Source organism: Chiloscyllium punctatum, chromosome 9 (assembly GCF_047496795.1).
Source record: "Chiloscyllium punctatum isolate Juve2018m chromosome 9, sChiPun1.3, whole genome shotgun sequence".
NCBI lineage: Eukaryota > Metazoa > Chordata > Chondrichthyes > Orectolobiformes > Hemiscylliidae > Chiloscyllium > Chiloscyllium punctatum.
Genome location: NC_092747.1, coordinates 24,536,147 through 24,554,705, shown reverse-complemented (window position 1 = coordinate 24,554,705; position 18,559 = coordinate 24,536,147). Strand labels below are relative to the sequence as shown.

Genomic DNA, 18,559 nt, shown 5'->3' with positions numbered 1-18,559 from the left:
AGACTAGGCATTTGTTCAGTGCAGGAAGGAGGGAGTGCTGTGATATTGGCCATTTTTAATTTAGTTAAAATGCAGGAAACCATTTTGTTGGAGAGAATTGAAGCAATCTACCAATGCTATCTGTTCTGTGCTGGTTCTGGCATGTGTCCATCTAGCTGCCTGTATGGGCAGGTTATTGGTGGGCTGCTATGTCCAGCAGAATGTTCACTGACAGCTGGAGATGTATGCAGACCTTCAAACCAGTGCAGTAGCCTTTGGTGGTCAGCATCAGCAGGGTAACTGGATGAGGAATCTTGCCCTGTCTCCAGCTGCTCCTTCCTCTCAAGGATGCAGGGTTGTACCAGCAGTTATCCACTGGATAGAGGAATCACATACCGGTCCCCCAGAACTCCTCCCTCCATCTCCACCCTTCTGGTAACCCTCAACACTGCAGATGTTCAAGCTCAGGTGGGTGAGCTTATGTTCAGCAAGAATGCACACAATCCATGGGCTGTGAAGCTGCAAACACTCCGAATATCTGCCCAGCCCCCAAGGCTGACTGGCAACCTATAGCCCAGCTGTGGATCCTTGTGGCCCTGTTGGCAAAATGGGCTGCATTATTATCTGTGTTTTGCCTTAGTCAGAGGTTTAATTAAAGGAATTGTCAGATGTGGTTGGAAAGTACAGTCATTGCCTCTCTTTATTTTTGAGGCATCCATCCCTTAAACTTCTGGAGGAACCTAAGTTATCAGCATCATGGCAGCTTCTGGTGTACTTGGTGCAGACTTTTAAGATATGGGTCTTCTGATCACATATGCCTAGACATTGACTGAACAGAACAAAACCCTTTCCTATTATTGAAGTGGAATTCTCAAGACTGTATATTCTGCGGTATTCTGAAACTGGAATTCTCCAGCAGTTGACAGTTATATGTCCTGGGACATGTTTACTTAGCACTCATCGGGACATGATATTGAAGATGAAAGTCTGAGCCTCCATGTCCTGAGGGGACTCTTGTTTTTGCTCCAAAGGTTTCATTTGGAGGCTGCTCAGCAGATGGTACAGGTTGCTGATAGTCTGGGTTTGCAGAAACATTTATTCCTCCTCCATTTCCTGTGCACCTCCGTTGTGTTTTTGCCAGAGCAATGATTACCCCCTCCTGTGCCTGGATCTGTTGACAATGGTTCCAATGAGCTGAGTGGGGACTATTAAAACCCAAAACAGCTCTTTAGTGCTCTGAGCAGTCAGCAGTTGCAGCACATCAATGACAGTTTGCAGTGGTCTTTGATACAGTGGGTCATGGAGACCTCTGACCAGGAGAGCCATAAGTTGTTACGACTTTTGACATATGAGACCTTATTCAGATGTGTTGTAACAAATCATATCTTACACATACTGTAGGAGATTAAGTGCAAAAGGGTCACTGCCTTGTTTCCCCCATTCTCCACATGATTGAAGAAAAGCAACATAAGAGCATGTTGTGAAATACTTATAGTTCAGTGTGAGGAATGTAGCTCATACCCTTCTATAGCCTACAAGACCTTTAGAGTGCGTTTGTGAATTGTCCATTTCTACAAGCAAAGAAAACTTACTCCGCCTACTGAGGATATACAGACAGCTGTGTTTCATTTTCATTGTGTTTTGGGTGGAGATGGAAGATAAGATGGTTAGCACTCCAGAAAAGGTGTTGCAGGCTCAGTTGTTCATTGAAGTGGTGCAGCCCCTGCAAAGGAACATGCCCTAAGATGCTGGGGGATAATAGCCAAGGTGATGCCTGGAGAAGACACTGACTAACTGCAGCCACCAAGACAACAGTCTGACTTCCAAATTGGAAATTGGAGTGCTGTCTCAGCAGATACCTGGGAAGATAGCAACTTCTTGTAAACCAGTTGAGGTTAGGTAATAATGAGAGTAAATCATGCAAATATATGCCCACTTGTAGGATTCTCATCTAATGATTAAAACCTTGGGCAGAAAATTGAACTTTTCTCTTGATATGGAGAATCTCATTTTTCTATTCTAGCTGTGCTTTCCTAACCGTATTGCCATTGCTCCAGTTTTCCAGAGGCTGGGAAAATTCCACCATCGTATTGTTTTAATATATTCTCTATTTTTTTTTCCAATACTGTCAGACCATTAACCAGAGGACACAAGTTAAGGTGACTGCCACTTCTAGTTCTCTTGCCATAAGAAAAATCAATATCAGTTTGGAATTTCAGGTTTCCCCTCTGGGGTAATGCAAACAGGTTCAGTAGTTTTGTTTGTGAAAATACTTTGGCTTTAAGGTGGTGTATGTGGGCTTTTTTAAAATGAGGAAAAGTTAGGACAGCAGTCTTAGTGAGTAAAGTAAACCGCTTGTGAGGTCTTAATTTTTTAAAAAATAAGTCAGAACAGTAGGAGCAGCCCGAATGGGTGGGGTCAAGCTCCCATAAAACCAAGATTTTCAGTTTTAGCCTTCAGCAGCAGTTGCTGCTGGTGCCATGAAGCTGGATATGGAAGCCTTTTTTTTTTCCCCTGTTACAGCTAAAAGCTGAGGTTTCTCTTCCTGCTGCTAGAATTGCATGTGAGACAATCTATTTTACTGCATTACCTTTGTTTATGGGACATTACTATATTGGAATAATCACTGTTTAGTAGCTAAATAATCTGTTAAGTTTGCTAATAATAAAGTTATTCAAATCTTTATTCGTATACTAAAGTTTAAATAAAACAGAAGGAAATGTTTTACTTCAAGACTGGAAGTTTGACCAGTTGGATTAGGCTATTTACATATTTTTGAGGGGGATTTGGTCTGATCCATAACAAATTTGGGGCTCTTGTTGAGGTCCAAATCTAGATTAGGTTTAACATTATTGGACTCTAAGGCAGTGAGCGGTGATTGCTGGTGTTTTTTATTTTGGCCATTACATTGTTGGTTTAAATAGGTTGTGCCTTATGTAGTAAAAGTTGTTTTTTGGGGGGGGGGGGGGGGGGGTAGAAGAAGTCACTTCAGGACCTTAATAGAAAGTGAGCAAGGTCAAGCTCTTGGAATTTGCAAACAAGCTGGAGTTGGAGTTTCTTGTGTCTGTGAGGAAAGGGGAAATAATTGTGGCAATCGTGCAGCATTTACAATTGCCAATTACAATTGAAATAATCATAAATGGCTAAACTTCAATTGCAAATGAAGCAGCTTGAACACAAAAAGGAATTGAAACAGTCTGAATTACTTCTTCCTCTGCTTTCAGTTGTAAAAAAGAAGAAAGGGAGAAAGAGCCTTTAAACTTGAGGTTAGAACTGAAAACTCAAAACAGACTTAAATTGCAGAAGTACAGATGAAAAGTAGGAGTAGTGTGAGGACAGTGATGGAGAGCAATCCCATTGTAGCTAAAAGCCTGGTGGGGATGTGTTTTAAATATGTCCCAAGTTTGGCAAGAAGAATGTAGAAGTCTTTCCATTTCACCTGAAAAAGTGGCTAAACAAATGGCTATCCAAACAAAGTTGGTAGGAAAGTTAGTGAGGTATTTGCACCACTATTAGAGATGGTGTCTGGGGAGTATGATGAAGTGAAAAATGCAATCTAAAGCATATGAACTATACAAGAAGCCAACAAACTTTTTTGGAATCTCGGGAGGGAACCTGGTCAAACATTGAGTTTGAAAGTGTCAAACGAAGTAATTTTGATTGGTTAAGGGCACTGAAAATAGATCAAACATGCGGTGCTCTTAGACAATTAATTTGGAGGAGTTGAAAATTTCACCTCCTGAAGTAGTGACAGCACATGGAAGAGCATAGTCATACAGCATGGACACAGACACTTCAGTCCCAACTGAACTGTGCTGAACCTGTTCCCAAATTAAACTAATCTTACCTGCCTGTGCTTGACCCATATCCCTGCAAACCTTTCCTATTCATGAGCTTATCCAAATGTCTTAAATATTTTAGCTCCACCATTTTTTTCTCGCGATTCCTTCCTCATATGACCCATTGTGCTTTAATAAAATAAAATGTTGCTCCTCAATCCTTTTTTAATCTTTCCCCTCTCATCTTAAAAATATGCCCCCTAGGTTTGAACTCCATCCTAGGAAAAAGACCCTTGTCAATCACCTTATCTATGTCCCTCATGATTTTATGAATCTCTGTAACGTCACCCCTCTGCTTCCTACGCTCCAATGAGAAAAGCCTCAGCCTTTCCAGTCTGTTTTCATATCTCAAAACCTCCATTCCCAGCAACATTCTGGTAAATCTTTTCTGCATACTGCCCAGTTTAATAATACTTGTCCTATAACAGGGCAACTAGAACTGCACACCTACTCCAAAAGAGGCTTCACCAATATCTTGTACAACCTCAACATGACATCCAACTCTTTTACTCAATGCAATGACCAATGAAGACAAGTGCGCTAAACACCTTAACTGCCCTGTCTACCCGTGATACAAATTTCAAAAAATGAGGTACCTGAACTGCTAGATGTCTGTGTTCTACAACACTACCATAAATTATATAAGATTCTCAGAAATTTTCTGCATTTTTTTGTCTCTAAGTGGAAGATGCCTTATTTATAAATTGGTGCCCCTTTGTTTTCAGTTTCCCCATGACTGGAAACATTTTTTCAGCATCTACCATGTCAAGGCTCCTCAATTTTGTATTTCAGTAAGGTCAACTTAACTGACATCTTTTAAAATGATCTCATCATAAAGTACTTGGGTACATGCTGATTTGCCTCTGAAATTGCTATTGGATTTTTCATAGTTGGGAATAGGACAATTATTATCACTTTAATTCAAAGTCAAACTTAAATCTGCAAAATTAGCAAAGTAAGTGGCAGATGACTGAACTGTTTCCTAATCAAAGTTTGGCTTTGGACATTAATTGCTATCTTTTTAAGAGATAGAAATTAGGGAAAAGAAAAATCCTAAGGTTGTAAAGGAAAAGAAGATCAAGTTGAAGATGATTTACCACCGGGCAAAGGAAACCGAAGGGGGAAAGAAGTAAAAAGCTTAGGTGTTTTCACTGTAATAAAGTAGGTCACATGAAGTCAGTGTTAAGAAAAAACAGTTTAGAAAAAAACACAGCTAAGATGGATGTGGGGAAACAGAATAAGCCATTGAGTTTTTTGTAGAAGTGGTAAAGGAAAGCACAGTGGAAGAAAAAAGTTGCAAGAGAATGTACAACTTGATCAAGTTGGTTGAGAAAAAAGTGACAGATTTCTAAACTGGAAAAATAAACTTTCAAACAGCAAAATTGTAAACATCATTATAAATCCCAATTGGGAGGAGAAGGATATCGAGCTTATTGCTGCTCCCATTTGCTATTGCAATGGATCAATAATATTGCACTTGAGCAAATATCAGAAAATGTAAGTCAGGGTAATCGTGCATTGATTTGCATATCTCTTATTTCATTAATGAAGTTTACTTGCGAGGGTAAGTATTACTTGTGTATGCCAGGAGAGGCATTGCTATAGTTTATGAATAAGTGCTTTGTTTCCAGACTGGTAGATTGACCAATTGAATTACATCTTGAACACAATGCCTGGAACTTGCCTTTAAAATAAGGAAGAGTTAGAGTCTAGGCTGTTTTCAAATTTTTGAGGGGAGTTTGATCAGGTCCATAACCTCTTCAACTATTTTTCAAATTCTTCTTTGAAGGATAAAGAGAATGCAGGGATTTGAGGGAGGGGGACTAACTGAATTGCTGTTTGAAAGAGTTAGCATAGACTTGATATGCCTTGTGTGCTGCATTATTCTATGATCTATAGCCTTTACTCTGCTTGGACAAGTATGAGTGAATCTGCAGTGGATAGAAATCAAAGGGACTACAAAATGAAAACAAGAGAACTAGATGTGGAAATCGGAAACAAAACAAATTGCTGGAAAAACTCTGGTCTGGTAGCATCTGTTCTGAGGATGGGTCAATGGACTCTATCTCAAAAGTACTATAAACTTCTATAACAAGTAAATTGTTGCATTGTATAGTGTCATGTATTTATTTTGGAGGTGGGGACACGTAATTCATGATAAACAAGAAGTAACTTTCTACTTTCAGATTGAGCAGCTGGAGAAGACCAATTGTACTTTGGAGAGACACATCCATGGCTTGTTACAGAGTAAAGAAGATGTGTCTGACCAAGTGAAGAAGTTGACCAACAAAAACCATAAGCTCTCGAAGGAACTTAATGATATCGATCGATTAGCTGAGAAACTTGAAAAGGATAAGGAATTAGCACTCTCTATTGCATGTAATGAAATAAAAGTAGCTGAGGTGGGTTAGAATTTATCCACATAAGATGTTGTTTTAAAGCTTTTTATTTAAAAAAAAATCATTGTGACTGTTGAGTATAATTATGGCTCAATTCAAAATTTGGAAATCCTGTCTTTTCATTTAGAAATTGTATAGCAATAAATATTAAATTAGCAACCAATAGCAAAGTGGATATATCTGTAATCCTGATATGAACACTTTTTTTTTTATAACACTATGCTAAAGATGTTGGTTTTTAAAAAAATATTGAATCTTTTTTGCATTCTTGAGTTCAGGGCAACAATAATGTGTATGGCTGTAAATGTTTAAATGAATCCTTGAAATGATTTTTGGTTGTGGCACAAGTGCATTTCTGACACTAAATCAGAATGGATTCTGATTTTATTATATTGACAACTGGATTGAGCTGAAAGTTCATGCTACTAGACTGCATGAACCTCTTTAATGGAATAAAGATATAATCATTGCAGGATTACTCTCACTCATATTTTCTGATGTTTGCCCTTCAAATGCAGTAACATTGATTACATTGCTGCAGCAGCAACAGGGAGCAACAATAAGCTGATTTCCATATGAATCCCAGTTGGGATTCATAATGATATTTGCAATTTTGCTGATGGAAAGTGTTTTTTTTCCAGTCTAGTTGTTTGTTTTTTCTGCTCCTGCAACAATCTTGTCCTTTGCATAGATGGCAATTCTTTTAATAAAATGAACTGCAGATGCTGGAAATCTGAAACAAAAATAGAAATTGTTGGAGAAACTCAGCAGGTCTGACAGTGCCTTTTGGGAAGAAAAGAGCCAATATTTAGTCAGGTGATTCTTCATCAGCAATCTCTTTTTGTTTGGGAATTCTCCCCTGCTAAAAATGAGAAGATGAGGAATCCAGTACACTAGTGTCTTTGGTTATGTCTGAGGAGCTTCATCTTATGCTTCACTGGAGGTGCTATTTTGGAACTTTATCATAGACTCAGTCAAACATCCATAACTCAAGAAAGACTGAAATATTTCTGCCTATAATGGAAAAGGTTACTGTTGCCTTGACATTCAATGTTACTGGCTTCTTTTGAAGTTGCCCTTAAGGGCTACCAGTTAAATGATGTCACTATAGTCCTGTTGCACACTTTTTTCTAGTCACCTATTGCATTATTTGCTGAATTTGGCATTTTCATTACACCCCAGAAAAGCTCCTCTCTCACTGAGTGAATGAAAGAAAACTCCTGATTTCCACAATTTATAAAGAAAAAACTAACAATATATTTTCCTAACTCTAACAGTGAATATTAAAAAAAACTTAACAAACCAGAGTTCCCTTTTCCCTGATCACTACCTAAACCCAACTCATTAAAATGCTGCTCCAATAACAATTTCTAAACATTAAGTTAACTTGATCTCTCAAAGACCATAGTCGTTATGTTGTCTTTATTCCGGCCTTCTGATTCTGCTGTCTCCTCCCTGGGCCACTGCTTTACTTTTTTAATGCGAGTATTTTTAGCTATCAACTGCCTTGGTACCTTTTTTAAATAGAGGGTGCCTTCTTAGATTTCTTTTGAGAGCGAGATGTTTATCTCTTTTGGATGGTAGTTAGCTCTGACTAAATTTTCAAAATGCCCTTCCTTTTATACTGCCAAGACTTGTACCCTCTCATTGGTTTGATGTCAATACAACGTAATTTAAATTCAATTGGTTTTTGGTATCCTGGGCATAACTTAAATTAATTGGTTAAATTCAAATCCGGTGGCCTTAACATCAAAATGCAATCCCAAGCCAATGGTTGTGTATTATCAATTCTCAGCAATCTATGCAACCGTCAGCTCATCAGACACATGCTGTCAAAATATCTCGACTCAGAAAAGCATTTTATCTTAGTGACATGCACTCTTTTTGACTCTGTAACAATGGTAAATGTAATGCATTAAAGTTTCCTCTGTAGATGATTCAGATAGTTCTTCACATTATAAGGATGTCAAAGATATTTTATTCTGTACATCTTTCTAATGTAAAAAGATCCTAATAGAACATAGAAAAGTACAGCACAGAACAGATCCTTGATGTTGTGCTGAGACTTGATCCTAATGTAAAATATAATAACTTAACCTACGCACCCCTCAACTCACTGCTATCCATGTGCATGTCCAGCATTTGCTTAAATGTCTCCAGTGACTTCACTTCCACCACCTCAACTGGCAATGCATTCCACGCATTCACAACTCTGTGTAAAGAACCTTTCTCTGTTGTCTCCTTTATATCTTTCTCCTAATAGCTTCAAACTATGATGGCTTGTACCAGTCAATCCTGCTCTGGGGAAAAGTCTCAGAGTCAATAGCCAATCTATTCCTCTCATTATCATGTATCAGGTCTCCTCTCTTCCTCCTCTTCTCCAGAGAGAAAAGTCCGAGCTTGTTCAACCTTTCTTCATACGGCAAGCCCTCCAGTCCAGGCAGCATCCTGGTAAACCTTCTTTGCACCCTCTCCAAAGCCTCTGCATCTTTCCTATAATAGGGCAACCAGAACTGGACATGATAGTTCACCATGAAGTGTGGTCTCACCAGGGACTTGTAGAGCTACAGCAAAACCTCGCAGCTCTTAAACTCAATACCCCTGTTAAGAAAGCGTATGGCAATTTGGTTTTCATTGACAGCCCTATCCACTTGGGTGGCAACTTCGAGGGATCTATGTACTTGCACACCCAGATCCCTCTGTTCCTCCACTCTGCCAATAATCATGTCTTTAATCCTATATTCAGCATTTGAGTTCAACCTTCCAAAATGCATCACTTTGCATTTATCCAGGTTGAACTCCATCTGCCATTTCTCAGCCCAGCTCTGCATCCTGTCTGTGTCGCGCTGCAGCTTGCAGTAGCCCTCTATACTATCGATGACACCTCCAACCTTTGTGTCATCTGCAAATTTACTACCCTACCCCTCAACCTCTTCATCCAAGTCATTTATAAAAACTACAAAGAGCAGAGGCCCAAGACCAGAGCCCTGCGGGACCCCACTCAACATTGTCCTCCAGGCAGAATATTTTCCATTTACAACCACTCTTTGCCTTCTGTCAGCCAGCCAATTCTGAATCCAGATAGCCAAATCTCCCTGTAAACCATACTTCCTGACTTTATGAATGAGCCTACTATGGGGTACCCTATCAAGTGCCTTGCTGAAATCCATATACACCACATCCACTGCTCTACCGTCGTTGACCTGTCTTGACACCTCAAAGAACTCAGTAAGATTTGTGAGGCATAACCTGCCCCTCACAAAGCCACACTGATGACTGCCTTTAATCACACTATGCTTTGCTAAATAGTCATAAATCCTAGCCCTCAGAATTCTTTCCACAACTTTGCTGATCAGACGTAAGACTGACTGGTCTGTAATTGCCAGGGACTTCCCTATTCCCCTTGAAAAGTGGAACAACATTTGCCTCCTTCTAATCCTCTGGTACAACCCCCGTGGAGAGTGAGGAGGCAAATATCCTTGCCAGCGGCTTAGCAATCTCCTTTCTCGCTTCCCGGAGCAGCCTAGGATAAATCTGGTCTGGCCCTGGAGACTTATCAATCTTAATGTTTTCCAAAATTTTAGCACATCAACTTCAGCAATCTTCACCTGGTCAAGACTGTATCTTTCCTTGGTGAAAACTGAAGCAAAAAACTCATTTAGGGCTTCCCGTATCTGCTCAGATTCCACGCACAAGTTCCCTCCGCTATCCCTGATCAGCCCTACCTTCTCCCTGAGCATTCTCTTATTCCTCACGTATGAGTAAAATGCCTTTGGGTTCTCTCAAATACATCTTGCCAAGGCTTTTTCGTGCCCCCTCCTGGCTCTCCTCAGTCCATTTCTGAACTCCTTTCTAGAAAGCCTGTAGTCCTCTAAAGCTGTGCTAGATCCTTGCTTCGTCCACCTTACGTAAGCTGCCTTCTTCCTTTTGATGAGAAGTTCCTCTGTTCTCATTATCCAAGGTTCCTTAATCTTACCCTGCTTACCTGTCTCAGACGAACAGATTTGTGCATCACTCATACCAACTGCTCCTTAAATAGTCTCCACATGTCTGCTGTGCCCTTTCTAAAGAACAATTGCTCCCAGTCTGTACTTCCCAACTCCTGCCTATAGCGTCATAATTTCCTTTTCCTCAATTAAATATCTTCCCTCGGTAACTGCTCGGTAACACTCTCCAAGGCTATGCTAAATGTGAGGCAGTTGTGATCACTTTCACCAAAGTGCTCTCCCACTGCAAGATCTGCCACCTGTCCTGGCTTGTTGCCGAGCATCAAATCCAAAATGGCCTCTCCCCTCGTCAGTCTGTCTATGTACTGAGTAAGTAAACCCTCCTGAACACACTTGACAAAAAACGGCTCCATCCAAACCATCTGCACTGAGGAGGTTCCAGTCAGTACTGGGAAAGTTGAAATCACCCATAACAACAACCCTGCTACTTTCGCATTTTTCCAGAATCTGCCTCCCTATGAGAACTTCAATTTCTCTACTGCTATTAGGTGGTGCTATTCCTAACTTCCACCCATACTGAGCCAGTCGCCCCAAGTACTGATCCATGCTCTAAGTTCGTCACTCTTATTCTGGACACTCCTTGCATTAAAGCAGACATACTTTAACCGATCGTTATATTTCATCGTGTGAGAAACCTTCCTGATATTCGATATATCTTGTTACTGTGCTGTCAGACATGTGGCTGTGATTCCCACCCCACTGCCAAACTAGTTTAAACCCTCCCGAATCGCACTAGCAAATCTCTTAGCCAGGACATTTGTACCCCTCCACTTCAGGTGCAACCCGTCCTTCGTATACAGGTCCCCAGAAGGTATCCCAATGGTCGAGGTATCTAAAGCCCTCCCTCCTGCACCAGCCTCGCAGCCACGTGTTAAGCTGCATTCGCTGACTGTTCCTCATCTCACTATCTCGTGGCACCGGTAGCAAATCTGAGATCACTACTCTACTTGTCCTGCTCTTCAGCTTCCAACCTAACTCTCTGTAGTCACTTTTCAGATCCTCAATTCCTTTTCTGGCTATGTCATTGATGCCAATATGTACCATGATTTCTGGCTGCTCACCCTCCCCCTTCAGAATCTTGTAAACCCGATCGGCGACATCCTGGACCCTGGCACCAGGGAGGCAACATACCTTCCGGGAGTCCCGTTCCTGACCACAAAATCTCTGTCAATCTGTCTAACTCTTGAGTCCCCTATCACTAGCGCTTTTCTATTTCCCCCCACTTCCCTTTTGAGCCTCAGTGCCAGAGACCTGACAACTATGGCTTTCCCCTGGTAGGCTGTCCCCACCAGCAGTATCCAAAATGGTATACTTATTGCTGAGGGGAACAGCCACAGGAGATCCCTGCTCTAATCGCCAGTTCCCTTTCCTCCCCCTGACAGTAACCCAGCTGTCTTCATCCTGTGTCTGGGGAGTGACCACCTCCCTGTACATCCTCTCAATTTCCCCCTCAGCATCCCGAATGATCCTCAGTTCATCCAGCTCCAGCTCCAGTTCCCTAACTTGGTTTTCAAGGAGCTGGAGTTGGGTGACTTCCCGCAGATGTAGTCGATGATCTTTGAATCAGCACCAACAGATTTTATTTTCTTCCTAAAGTTCCATCCTATGCCCAGATTCACTTTTGAGCTGAAACAGTCTAAATTAATTCACCTTACTCCTGCACTTTGAGAAACTTGCTAATGGGTTCTCCGATATTTTCTACAGTAAGTCAATCTTCACTGCTCAATAGGTTTTGGGAATTTCTTTTAGGTCACGCCGTGGATTGGGTTTATCAGCCATCTTCCCCATTTGCTGACCTTGTAAACTAGATGCAGAGGTTGAACCGGCTTTGGTATGCTGTCTTGTAGCTATCTGTTGTTTGCTGTGCATTGTGCAAAGTTGCAAGTCATTTAGATTCTATCAACTTTCAAAATCTGGAAAGTGCCTAGTCCAATTTAAACTAAGTTGGAAAGACAAAGTACAGGTTGTTCTCCTATAATGCATGTTATATCAATACTATTTGGGTGTAATGTGATTGGTGAATCGGGGAATGGTTTTTTAAAATGCTAACTCCTTTATGGCTCTTAAACGATTCCATCCCCAGTTACCTTACGTCCACTCTAGGTGTTTACTTCAGATCAGCAAAAGAGGTTGGATGACAGGGCAAATTTTTTTTCTGAATGTATTGATGTTTTTGAGGATGCTTTTAGAAATTGTCGCAGTAGAAAAGATTTGGGTTTCACGATTCTCCTTATTTTGGACACTACCAAGCAATCCTCCCACCATTGGTGAGCTTTCTGAAAACAAAGTGCTAATTCTATTTCTAAACATATCCATGGGTTGAGTGATAGAGGTTGAGAGTGCAATAGCAGCTTTTAAAGTTTAAGATGCACGTTCAGGAAGCTGATTGCAGCTACAGAGGGGAATAATGAGGACAGTGTTCTTCAATTTTGGAAGAGTTTTTACATTAAGAATGCTATTGATGACATTGTGGAGGCCTGGGGTGATGTCAGTAAAGAATGTTTGTATGCAGTTTAGCAGATGCTTTGCCCAGATTTTCTTCATAATTTTAAAGGTGCGGAACCATAAAAGGAGCCTTCAGCAATCAAAGAGCATTGTGTTGGTCTTGTTACGGCACAGTGGTGAATCCCTCTGCTAATTAAACCAAACACCCAGAAAAGCTTACCTTGCCTCGTATTCTTAAAATGAGTGACAGTAACTCTCAACTTCCACTATTTAAAGGAAAAATATCAATTTATTAGTTTGGATTACTTACAGTGTGGAAACGGGCCCTTCGGCCCAACAAGTCCACACCGACCCTCCGAAGAGCAACCCACCCAGACCCATTCCCCTACATTTACCCCTTCACCTAACACTACGGGTAATTTAGCATAGCCAATTCACCTAACCTGCACATTTTTGGATTGTGGGAGGAAACCGGAGTACCCGGAGGAAACCCACGCAGACACTGGGAGAATATGCAAACTCCACACAGACAGTTGCCTGAGGCAGGAATTAATTTTGTCCCTTTGACTCTGAAGTGAACCTGAAACAACAACTATTTATAACTCCAGCCTCCTTTCTCCTGACTGCTTGTGTCTGCCTCCACCCCGAACAGTCTACTATTCCAATAACCACCAGTATTAAAATTACAGCAGCTTAACTTTCAAAACCAGACATTGGCAGTCATCTGTAGTGTCCTCTTTCCCTGGCTGAAGATCTCCCTGGGTCGTCTTTTGTCTTTTGCTGCAAAGATGTTTCATATGAAAAAGATACCTTTTGATAGAAAGTGCTTTGCTGGCAGTTACTCTGGTGATGATAATTGTCTCTCTGGCTAACCCTCAATGTCTGCTTCTTTATACCCCAAACATTGGATCGTCTCATTAGTTTGTTGGCAGAACAGTAAAATTCAAATTCGCTTGTCTTTTAGTATATTGGGGCATAATTTAAACTGGTTAAATTTGAACTGTTGTGGAAACAGCTTAAGTACTTGTTTCACAGTCACATGATACATACTTTCAATTTTCCAGTACACTCAGACTGCTAGTCAGTCACATGACAGGTACCTGCAAGCTGTCAGTGCAAAACCGCTTTCACTCTCTCAAAAGTAGAGTACACACCTTCAACTTCATAATACTCTTGCAAAGCAAGTTGAATCTGAAGTGGAGACCGATCTGTAACAAATTGTTGCTGTGGAGGAAATTGAAGCCTGAGATGAAAATGAAAAGGTCCAGGATGCAGGATCCCAAGAACCTTCCACTTCTCTTTTCTCTTCTATCCTGAGGGAAGTTGAGAAGCAGTTGCAGCTCTTAGAAGACAGTGACCGCACCACAGAACACAGCAGGATAGCAGTTTGTGGTATTAATCTGGCACCCTATGAACGGCTTGGAAGAAGAAAAGTGGCAAAGCAGCAATGACTGGGTGCCTTTTTTAAACCAACCCTCAAGAATCAGTCTGAGGGCAATGAACCACAGCCAAGTACTTCTGGACTAAGTATTTTATTTTACAGTAACTCTGCACGTAGAACTGCACCTGAAAGTGGTGATGATGGTGACCCTCAGCCCCCTGTCTTAATACAATACTGTAACTCAGCAAACTCAAACCTCTTAAAGTGTTAAATTTACCCTATTTCATTAAAATCTATTGTTTGTTAGGCTAACCACTATTTGTTTCTATTTTTACTAATGTTTTCGGTGGTCTGCCCCAACCTTGTAGTTACCACAAGCCCTGTTATTTCTATTGTGTGGTTTTATATAACACGAGGTTGCAAGACAACACAACTACTTTGTTATAGTAGAACAGACTGTCTCAAAACTCTGGACCATGAACTAAAGGGTGTGATGACCCTTTAGTCAGAAATCCGTTCTGACTGATGGATTAGAAATCTAATTGTTAAAATCTAATGTGAACAGTTTGAGCATCTTATTTGAGTTTCAAATAAATGGGAGACTATAACAGTCCCCAGCACTAGTCTTCCTGTCAGCTCATTTGTATCCATGCTGATTATCTGAAAGACCAAATGAGTAGTCTTGTGACCCAGCTCTTTTCTGGTAGTACTGCAAACATTTAAGTGCTTAACCAATTCCTTATGCATATTCTCGATTCTAACCAACCAGTGCACTCCTATGTTTCCATTTGTTCCTTTGCCACTCAGTTTGTATCAAGGCCATTTCATTTTTGATTTTTCAGATCAGGAACTGTTTCTCTTTATCTACTTATATTGAGCACCTCTCTTAGATCACCTCCTGACCTTTCTCCTCTTCTATAAGGAGAAAAGTCCCAGCTTCTCTTAGTCAATCCATGTAATTGAAGTCTCTCCCTAGAAACCATTCTTGTTAGTCTTCTGTTCTTCCACATTCAAGAAGTCTGATGCCACCTAGAACAAAACAGCTGGTAGCATATTCGCAAATATTCATATCCTCTACCACTGACAGTAGCTTCAGTGTATACTATCTACAACATGCCCTGTGGAAATTCACCAAGGCTCCTTAGATAGGACCTTAATGTTACCATCTAGAAGAATGAAGATAGCAGATACATAAGTACCAGCATGTGCAAGTTCCTCACTCAGGCCACTCACCATTCTGACTTGTCTAATTCTTGTCTAATGCTTTCATATTCTTTTAATTTAAAAGACCCAGACTTGGACTCTATTCCACTTGAGGCCAAACCACTGTTTATTGAGGGTTAAGCATAGTATCCTTGTTATTGTACTCTATGCCTCTAATTATAAAACCCAGGATCCTGTATGCCACCTTAACTGTTTTCTCAATGTCTCGCAATGGTGAACAATTTACATATAGCCACTACTTTTGAAACTGCACTCATTTCTTTATAAACCCTTACATTCTGCTAGGAAGGCTAAGAATTACCTTATGCTTGTCTGAATTAAGCTTCATCTGTCAAGCGGCTACTTGATAGACTAGTCTATCTGTCCTTTTGAAATTTCAAATCTGTCTCATAGTTTACAGTACTTCCAAATGTTGTCATCAGAGAAATTGAATCTGTGCTAAAATCTTGCTCATTAATATATGCATACTGATCCCTTACAAACCTCTATGTATACCTTCCTCCATCCAAAAAACACTGTTCACAACAATGTTTTATTTGCTCTATCACATGACTAACTTCATTTTCTCTCTGCCACTTTTAATTCCATTGCAACTACAGGCAAGGGTGATACTTTATTAAAGGCCTTTTGGAAATCCCTGACAACTACATTATCTTTATCAATCCCCTCTTACTTCATCAAAAAAGGTCTTGACTGAGTTACTCATTTGATAATACAGAACTTTAGTATAGTTGAAGGAAAAGCTTTTCATCTTGCACTCATCAGGACTGGTGAAGAATAGAATATCTCAGGGAATAGCAATTTATACTACATGGGAAAAGATTTTTAAAATTAGTTTCAAGTGAACTTTGGCGTATTCTCCACAACAATATCTTGACCAATTAACTGTCACCCCAAGATTTTGTTTAAATTCAAAAAGGCAAATCAACTATGATCAAGTTGTTGTCATAATGAATGCTCCAGGGAACAGTACTCCCATCCTATCCCACCCAAGCATTTGTTTAATAGATACTAGGATATGTTTATTTTGTTTGCAGATGTTGGGATCCTGTGTAGCAATCTATGTAGCTCTTAACAAGTGTAAGTGAATCATATTAGCCTGACTATTGCTCTTAATTGGCTATTTGTGTATTTCTTTTCATTCGCTGAACAATCCAACTGTGGCCAATCATCAATCATTGGACACTACGTTCTGACTTTTGCAAGTACAGGTTGGTTCAGCTTAGTCAGTACTCTTGTTTATTACAGACAGCTGAAGGGATGTGCTATTTGATACAATTCACCAGTCATAGTGATTTATGGCCTACATACCTGAAATCCTGTTCGTACTGAAATTCATGCACCACAATGCTCAGTTGTGTGGCAAGGCAGAATGTATTCTCAGCTTGATTAGTGGCTTTTTTTTTGTTTTATTTGTTTTGGAATGTGAACATTACTGGTTAAGCCAGCATTTATTGTCTTTTGCTGTTTGTGCTGGAGAAGGTGATGGTGAGCTGCCTTGAACTGCTGCACTCTTTAAGTGGATAGATGTTATCAATCCCATTTTGCTGCTACATAGTAGCAGCATGAAATGACTAACTTCATGTGTTGTTCAGGTGGCAATGTAATTGTCCAGTAATCCAAAACCCCAGACTTATCTTTTGTCCCGAACCCCACACTTATACCTTTTTCCCAAAATCCATAAACAGGATTGCCCTGTATCAGCGTGTTTCTGCTCCACTGAACTTATTTCTTCCTGTTTTGACTTCATCTTTCCTGAGTCCCCTGTCCTGTTCAGTCTCTTGTTACTTATATTATTATTCTTTTGCTGTGTTTAATGAGATTGACAATTTCTAGGTTTCTGCCCCATGCTGCCACCTTTTTACCCTGGATATGCAATCCCATTATGCATCTGTTCCCTTTTACGATGGTCTGAAGGTTGTCTGCTTCTTCAGTGAAAACAGGCCTGAACAGTCCCTGTCATCCACCTCGCTCCTTCACCAGGCTGAGCTTGTTCTCACTTTGAACAACTTTTCCTTCAACTTACCCCCCCTTTTTCAAGTCAAAGCTATGGGTATGTACATATATCTCAGTGATGCCTGTCTCTTTGTGAAATATGTGAAACATTTTGTGGTCTAGTCATACTTGGGTTTCTACACAGAACTATTTCTCTGAAGCATTGATGATGTCATCTGTGCTGGTTTTTGCTTTTCTGTTTCACTGATGCTGTCATCTGCGCTGCTTTCACTTTTGTCCAGAATTGGAAAAATTCAGTGTTGCTTTCAATTTGCCTTCTCTTAGCTTCACCTGGACCGTCTATGATTCTTCCTTCCTTGACTTCTTTGCTTCCATTTCTGTAGATAGGCTGGCCACCAATATCCACTACAAATCCATTGATTCCAACAGTTGCCTCAACTACACTTCCTAAAGCCTGCTTCCTTGAAAGATTGCTTTCCTTTCTGTCACATCTGGGAGGAGAAAGTGAGGACTGCAGATGCTGGAGATCAGAGCTGAAAATGTGTTGCTGGAAAAGCACAGCAGGTCAGGCAGCATCCAAGGAGCAGGAGAATCGATGTTTCGGGCATGCCCGAAATGTCGATCCTCCTGCTCCTTGGATGCTTCCTTTCTGTCACATCTGTCTGGATGATGCCACCTTCCACTGGAGTGCCTCTATGTGGCCTCCTTTTCCCTCAGCTAAAGCTTCCCCTCCATCCCCCCACCTCATAAAAAAAATCATGGTTGACATAACCCTTCATCATCTGACCCATCTCTCACCCCATCCTCTCCTTCCTTCCCTTGTAGTGTTCCCCACATCCTCACCTTTCACCCATCAGTCTCTGCATTCAAAGGTTTAATTTCTATTTTTTCTGTCACCTTCACCACGATACTACCACCAAAGACACAATCCCTTCTCCCTACTGTCTGAAATCCCCTGTTCGCTCTACAACACACTTCTTGAGCACATCTAATGCTTCCTCACTCCTTCATGACACCTTCACATGCAATCACAGAAGGTAGAACACCTGCCCATTTATCATCTCCTTCCTTATTATCCAAAGTCCTAAACACAGGTGATGCAGCATTTTACTTGTCTAATCCATTTGCTGCTCACAGTGCAGTCTCCTTTACATTTGCAAGACTGAATACAGTCTGAGTGACCTCTTTGGAATACCTCTGCTGTCTCTAGAGGTATGACCTTAACCTTCCAGTTGCTCTCCATTTCAATAAACCATCCTGCTCCCATGCTGGCATTACTAACATTGGCATGCTGCAGTGTTCCAATAAAGCACAACATAAACTGGAAGA

The 18,559-nt window shown here is 40.7% G+C and overlaps 1 protein-coding gene across 1 annotated transcript in view; it reads left to right on the top strand.

The window, feature by feature from the left end:
* Positions 1-18,559, top strand: part of LOC140481207 (testis-specific gene 10 protein-like) — a gene marked incomplete at its 5' end in the record, with an annotated part of 130,382 nt that overhangs the window by 13,697 nt on the left and 98,126 nt on the right. The window contains one exon of the mRNA XM_072577039.1: positions 6,005-6,220. Coding sequence (XP_072433140.1) covers positions 6,005-6,220 — 216 coding nt within the window. The remainder of the gene's footprint in view (positions 1-6,004; positions 6,221-18,559) is intronic.